This window comes from Arvicanthis niloticus, chromosome 2 (assembly GCF_011762505.2).
Source record: "Arvicanthis niloticus isolate mArvNil1 chromosome 2, mArvNil1.pat.X, whole genome shotgun sequence".
NCBI lineage: Eukaryota > Metazoa > Chordata > Mammalia > Rodentia > Muridae > Arvicanthis > Arvicanthis niloticus.
This window is the reverse complement of record NC_047659.1, coordinates 1015879-1023660: the sequence shown is the minus strand read 5'-3', so window position 1 is coordinate 1023660 and position 7782 is coordinate 1015879. Positions and strand designations below refer to the sequence as shown.

Genomic DNA, 7782 nt, shown 5'->3' with positions numbered 1-7782 from the left:
TTGATTTTACATGTTGTAGATAAATCTATTTGTCATTTGATGCATGAGTATCATATAAGCAAACAAATTATAAACATAATGAACAATCTTAGAATAGTTAAAATATTGTGTATCATACTCTGCCATCAAAAACAGGGATCAAAACTATATCTAGTACAATTGGTTACATTATTATATTGATCAGAAAAACTAAATGATAGATTGAAAGGAGAATTATATGATTATCTTGTAGAATATATTTGTCCTTTAGTAGGAAAACAAATATTATGATGTCCTATGCAAATGCGAAGTGATAAAAATTAAACACAGTTCCCTTTTCAGATTAACAAATGAGTCCAGGCTTAAACAGAGTCCTCAGTAAAGATACCAGGAACTACATCCATCCAATGTACAAGTTGAAGCAAAAGAAGATAATGTACACTAGATATAGGAAAGAAAGAAGCATACGGGGATATCTCTGAATCTAATTTCTTCCTTCTTGTTTATTCTTTAAGTATGGCCATTAACAATCTGCAACCAACCTCCTTGAATGACCAACAACTGAGCCTATCAGGGTTCTAGCATTTGTAGACCCTCTGAAAAGTTCTCAGAATTCCAAATACCACACAATCACAGAAACAATCTGCAGCTGTCAAAGCTATGCCTCTGCTAAAGCATGAAGCAAATGATAGTTACCAACTGTGGATGGTTCATATTTCAAGCTATTATTTAGTTTTTTTTCTGACCAATATCATAATGTAACCAATACATATGCTCAGAGACACTCACCACAGAAAACATGAACATGCCTTTAGTTGTAGTGGGGAGGACATGGACCTAGATAAAGCCTTCAGATGCAGCTGGGATCACACACATCAGTATGGCATCATGTTGAAGTATAGACCACAGACATCCCCTGCACCTTTGGTGGTAACAAGTGACACAGACATCAACGCAGACCCAGCAGCAGTAAGACCATGGACACAGACATGGCCCTCTGTGGCATTAGGTTTTCCTTATTTTAGTTTTGCTAAAAGTTTGATATTCTTGTTAATCTTTTCAAAATATCATTTATTTTATTTCTTTTTAATGCAGGCATTTGTAGTAACTTGGTCAAGAGCCTGTTCATATTTTGGTGGGTCAGCAAGCTGAATGCTCAGGGCAGATCCAGTAGGGAATTCCATTGACATCTGTGTCTTCTAGCGAGGTGCCATGCCAAAGGTTCCACATTTCCTCAAAAACTATCTCCAGATAGTGAACAAGCATTTGAAGCCCCAATCCTGTGTAGAATATTTTGTTTTCTGACAATAACACCAAAACAACCCCAGAAGAGAGTACACACACAAACACACAAACACACAAACTCACATTGAATAACTTATAGGAATGCATAGAGAAACATGTGCACACAGCCACACACACAGAGAGAGAGAGAGAGACATGGCCACATATACACAATGACACTAGCTACACAAAGTAACTCAACATATATCACTATAGGTACATACTCAAAACATGTACACTGATTCAAATGCACATAGAGAAACACACAGGCACAAGTTCACACAAACAGGCAGAGATACCAACACACACAGGCATATGCACACATGAACACATAAACACAAACACTTATATGCAATCTGTAGTGAGAATTTTGATTTCATTAGAAAAACCAGTTATGTTATGTGAATATTTTTGTTTTAATCCCAGGTGTGGGATATGGGGCTGCATCAGATTGTTCACAGCCACTAACTATGTCTCATGCTCTATGAGGGGCAAAATTTTTGCCAGCTGCAGATATTTATGTTTGGAATTCTGAGGCCCTGGTGAGTGTATTAATGGCAGCACTCCAAGAGGGGCCAGGGGCTGTCTGAAGAAGGAGGCTGTTTTCCCCCCTACTGCTGCTGTTTTCTGGTACTGAAGTTTGTCACATAGTCATGAGCAGAGACAAAAAGATAAAATTAGATATTCTGATGATGAAGATTAGACTTGCCCCAAGGAACTCAATGCCCATAATCAGCAAGAAGTAATCTAAAGATATCTATACTCCTCTTTTCTTTATAACCTTCTTTTTCTCCTACCTAGTGTTGAGGGGTTGGAAGGAATCAGGATGCAATAAGTGTTGGGAGGGTGGAATAAAGCAGACCAAATTAGCATCTACACCATCACTCCCAGATCCACACACACACCACTACACATGTGCACAGTAGCAGGATAATTTTGTCATGTGGCATAGAATCGAGGAGAATTGGTGTGGCATGGTATGAAAGAGAAGTGAGAAGGTGGACTCCCAAGGTACTTTGGTCATGAGGACTGACTCCCAACCTCTCCTGGGGCTGGAAAGACGGAAGGCAGCTGCACTATGAAAAGACATATTGGGATTTAGGTGCATGTATGGCTGAGCTACTTGCTTGGTAGAGATCAGCTGTGAATATGTGGGAGAGTCAGGGAGGTTGACAGCATTCTCAGGAGCATGGGAAGCAGGAGGAAAAAGTGGAGACATGCTAGGGTACTGAAGGGGACAACATAGCTCAGTCATCAGAGGGTCATGGCTGAAGAATACACTTCTGTGTTTATAACTGCTGGCTGGAGATGATCTTGTGGGTATTCTTGGAGGTGAGGTTCTAAAAAGGAAAGGGAAATGTGACATTTTTTGGTGGGAATATAGGCAGGCATGCAGAAGGTAAGAACACAGAAGTCCTTGTTACCTTCCTGGCTTTGGGTTTTCAGGGGCCACCACCCACTTTGATAACATTCTCTCTCCTGACAAGGTTCCATGTGAATGAATGAAAGCACAGGCATGTGACTAATTACAGAAATTATCACCATCTATTCACGAGGTCCAAATAAAACAGTGTAACCAGTGTATAGGATGGATTTGGGCTCTACGCAGATGGGGAATTGCTCAGTGTAGTATATCCATGCTTCAGGAAATCTAGGAGCACAGAGACACCATGGTGACCATGCAGATTTTGCTGCTGACTGTGGTTTTGATCTTGCCCTCTGTGGAGAGTTTGTTCTTTAGGAATCCTCAGTACAGTGTCACTCTTGACCAGGTGAGAGATCTGGGCAGACTGTGTGTGATCTGGGTTTTCATGGATTGTATGAGAGCCTCAGTGATGTTGCTGAAAGCTTCACATGGACATCAGTGAGGTGCCTTCTTATGAGTTACTGTCTGTCCTTCATCATGTTTTTTTGATATCTGACATTGGAGGCAAACAGAGGCCAAGAGATAGTTTATGTGAGCATGAGTCTCATGAGCCTGCCACAAAAAATCTCTTTTCTCACCTCGTGGTCTTCTAAAGAAATTTCAATTCCACAGAAATGCCTCTGTTCAGACATTCTATTTTGCAATGAAAGATTCATGCAGGATGAAGTGCACAATAAAGGATCACTCTTTTCAGATAGATAAACACTGCTGGGTATGGGGGAGGGTTGCTTGGAGGGATAGACTTCCTAAGATGTTTTGATGTTTAAATTGGTAATGTGATTTGAGAAAATAAGAAATTCTCCAGAAGGTCAGCCTTCCTTCCAAACCATGGCAATAGTGATGAATGAAGATGTTCACTGTGGCTGTCTGATCTTTCATGGCCTTCTGGAATCTCAGTCAATCTTGAGGCAAACATATTCCATGGTTGAAGCTGGTATCCAGGTACCCTGTCTCCTTCTAATGATAATTCCCACTCATTCTGTCCCAGCAGCCTCTCAAAAGTGATACTAAATTCTTTTTTTCCCTCCAAGTCTTACCATAAAGAGAGTTGGCAGTTTCTTATCACACTTTTAGCCTTGTCTTCTTGGTGATTTTTCTCAGGTGTGTGTGAGCTTTGCAGAATAATCCTGGCTTGGGGTTTCTGTCTTCCACCCAAATTTCTATCTTAGCCTGTCTGGATCTGCCTTGACAGAGAGGGGCCAGCCATTACCATGAACACATCATGTCCCTTTGGATGGAACAGAGACCCTACCCTAAATTCTTCTTTCATCTCCTCCCATTTCAGTTTCTACCTGGAATTTCATTGTTTGCCTTACCCTTTCTGTGTTTTTCCTCTCAAAGTGGATTTCTCTTTTAGCTTCTAGGAAAATGGTATATAACTCACTGGGTGGGAAACCTGCCTATTCCTGCAAAGAAGAAGTATACCTCACTGCCTCCCTTCATTTTTGTCAAAAATGTTATTGGCAAGTTGGAGTTTAGGATGAACATCTCGTGAGTACCAGCCATCAGGCAGCCCTTTCTGCTCTTGGCTCTATGGATTCCCCACCCTCACCAAAACCATGTTCCTGACCTCAGCTAGGCACTCCATGTCAACATGGAATTCTCTTGTACTGTCTGGGCAATGCATCAGGTGATTTCTGTAAGCACAGGAGAAATGTTCCCAGGGCACTGGCTGCAAACATAAGGTCCAGTGCATCACCTGATGTTCTCCTATGACACTCTGTGGAGGACTGAAACTTTCCTTCCCAGTGCTGCTTGCTCCCCAGAGCCACAGTAGATGCTGTGCCTATTTGGGCCCTCAAGATTTCACTTCTTTGCAGGTGCAGTGAGGATCCAGGAGTAAGGTGGGAAGGTCTAGGACTCTGTATTCTAGCAGAGTACGTTTGGAAACACATTAGCATAATTAGATCAGTCCAGGCCTCTCTGAGAAAATGGCCTGAGTTGGCAGGAAGCATGTCCAAAACTGGGAATATGGGCAGGCCTTCAGATAGATACCATTTCTTTTTGGTCTTTCCATCTGCCATGAAGTGGGCTATACCAGGAGTTGACACAGATTTTGGCAAGCCATATACTAATGCTTGCCACAAACTACTATATGTATTAGATGAAACATCTGGGGCCAATTCAATGTGTAGCCTCATAGATGGCAAAAGGGGAGGGAAGAGCTGGTGTTAGGAAGAGAGCCATCCTTTTGTTCTGTGTTACAGAAAACCCATTGGTTGTGTTCAGTTTAAGATATATATGGATGAAGATAAATATCATTCTAATATCTTCTACATCTGTGAGTGCTCAGATTTCAGAGTCTTTATTTTCTGTGGCCTTCAAGAAGAGATTTGAAGATCACATAGCTCATTTTCTTTCTCAGGGCCAAAGTTCTCAATTGTCTTTATATTCATTGGTGGGACGGACTTTGCTATTGCTGCCCATGTAGGCAGATTCAACGCAGAAGTGGAAAAGATGACAATGCTCATGGGTGAGTCTCATCCTGCTTAAGAGCTGGACTTGGATTCTTTCAGCAGTGTCTATAGAGTGGGCCACTATCTCCTGTCTAGTTTTCTAGTCTCCATCTGGGGTTTTTTCCTGAGATGCCTGAGGTCTCTAAAAGAGTGTTTTAAAAGCTCTTGGTGTATTTATCCTCAACCTTGTCCATTTCTGAGTCCAAGGCTTACAATCACTCCTTATCCACTGAGCGTCAGAATTTCCACTCCCTTCTCAGTCAGCCTTTCTCTCAGTCCTGTTCTAGGAAGGGATTTGGCTAGAATCATATCTCACTGAGAATATGGGAAAATTTTTGTAGACAATGTGCTGTTGTCATATCAGCCGGGCCTGTTCAGACATCCAGATGTTGGGGGTTAGAGTCTTGCTCAACACCTGTTGTATGAAATCTGACACCATCCCTTTACCAGACAGGTCTGGAGTACTGAAGTCCACAGCTATCATCATAACAAAAGATAAGTGAGAGACAAGTAGGTGAATGAAGGTTCTAAGGACAGTTTTGGCCAATGTTAAGAAGAGGAAAATGTTTCAGTGCTCTCTGTCCTTCCTTGCAACCATTTAGAACTTAATGAGAAGCCTGAGTAAGGCTTGGGATAACTCAGTGGTTAAGAGTTCTTGCTTGACCTGAGCAAAGACCTGAATTAATGTCACAAGAGCTCACATAAATATCTGGGCATAACTGAATGTTCCTTTAACTCTTTCATTGTGGAAGAGACAGTGTTTCCTCAGAGCTGGTTGTTCAGACAACATAAGCACAATGATAAACTTCCAGGTCAATGGGAGACTGTCTTAAAGAAATGTGGAGAGCTCTAGAGGAGGAGGATTAACATCCTGCTCTGGTCACCATGGTTATAAACAGACACACCCAACTATCTCTCTGGGTATGAAAGCAAAACCAGAACTTTCATTTCCTGAGAGACAGTTTTTAGTCACATCCTGGGAAAGGTAGGTCTCAATCAAATGTCCCATGCTATCTCTGTTTTCACAGGGGAGTTCTGAACACTAAGGTACACAAGAGGGTACCTGGGTCCAAAGTTACCAATGCTAGGTGGAGATGTGATCTCCACTTGTCACCATCACCAAGCACCGAGAGTCACAATGTTAGCAGCATAATTCTAGCCTTTGTTTGTATTCTCCAGTACCTCTCCTCACATGATCCCTTTGAACTTTGAATTGCACTATGCTGACTCCCTCTCTCTAGGTCAACCTGAAGACACATCAGCATTCAGCCAGTAGTTTCTACATTCATGAGATTTCAACAATGGCTTAAGGTGTCTCTCAGCCCAGACATGAAACATGAAGACTCTAGACAGAAACATCTACTGGCCCCATCCTCAGATTTTGATCAAGGGCTCCAGGGGTTATTGTGTTGACCAGAAGTTTTAGGAATTTCTAGGTTACTTTCCTATTTCAATGTACCTGTGTCCTAGAGACCCCACATAGATGATCTTGTTTCAATATGTGTTTTTGAGGAGGTGATGGGTTACTGAGGGCAATGTTGGAAGACAAGGCCCTGCTGGCAGGTGTTTCCAGCATAATTATGACAGAGCTGGACCAGTCAGTTTTGGACTCCTCTCTTTCTCACCTCAAACTTCTGTCTAATTCAACACTTCTATCTAGAATGTAATATAGAAGGTTGGTTCAGGGTGCCTATGGACAAAGGTTGTTCTTTGCATGAGTTTGTTTGGGGTGTGTATGATTGTCTGCATATGATTTCTGCCATCTGGGGATAAATAACTCATGTGCTCAGGTACTTGTCATAAACAAGAAGTAAACATAATTTCTTTTTCACTTCTTCTACATGGCCTGTCTCCTGCTCAGGAATATTCAACCAGAGATAATCTTTCTATGCTTTGAAATATCACATCCCAGAAAAATCCCTGAATGACCTGGGAGTGAACCATATATAGTAAGATTCTTTCCTACCCCCTTGTTTCATACCCATGTGGCCTGCAGGTCGAAGTATGGCACTAAGGCCAACAGTGCTATTGGATTTTGAAGATTTTGTAGAAAGCTTAATACTGAACAAAACAGACATCATCAACCCTGGATATGATGGTAATGAGATAGGGTTTGCTTCTTTCTAATTTTTTTATTCATGAGTTTCCTGTAAGACGACACTACACACACCTGTCCCAGACACATGTATTGTTCCCTGTTTGTAAATAGATTCCTGTGAGTTGTCCAGACAAACCTAGTGAATGGAAGAAGTACCTGCACAGGAAGAATCTGCACAGGAGCTGTGTTCTGCCACCCCTTCATCATTCCCTTTTCTGTAGATAGAATGCCAGCTGTCAAGAGAAGACATGTCCAAATTCACATTTCCTTCCCCCTCAACCTTCAGCTTTCAGTAAAAATGGTAACTATTCCTTGTTTTGTGTTTAACATCTAATCAAATGGTGCCTGATTATGTGATACTTGGGTCTGATGTCAGCAGGGACACAGGCCTGACCTTAATCATCACACTCATGGTTCCATACATAGATGACATGTCATGGTACAAAGGGTCCCAGAGCTCATCTTTGGCAGCCAGGTCATCTGGAGGGAGGGACAGGGTAGAAACATGCATGGTGGCTAGTGAGGGAAGAAGAGGGTCA

At 41.9% G+C, this 7782-nt stretch overlaps 1 protein-coding gene across 1 annotated transcript; it reads left to right on the top strand.

Moving 5' to 3' along the window:
- The first annotated feature begins 2873 nt into the window (after nt 1-2873).
- On the top strand, nt 2874-7570 carry LOC117702584 (uncharacterized). The gene is made up of 6 exons (XM_034493679.2): nt 2874-3035; nt 4047-4180; nt 4897-4970; nt 5055-5162; nt 7142-7243; nt 7355-7570. The coding sequence occupies exons 1-6, from the start codon at nt 2934-2936 to the stop codon at nt 7381-7383; spliced, it is 549 nt and encodes a 182-aa protein (XP_034349570.1). The 5' UTR covers nt 2874-2933; the 3' UTR covers nt 7384-7570.
- Nucleotides 7571-7782: the final 212 nt, after the last annotated feature.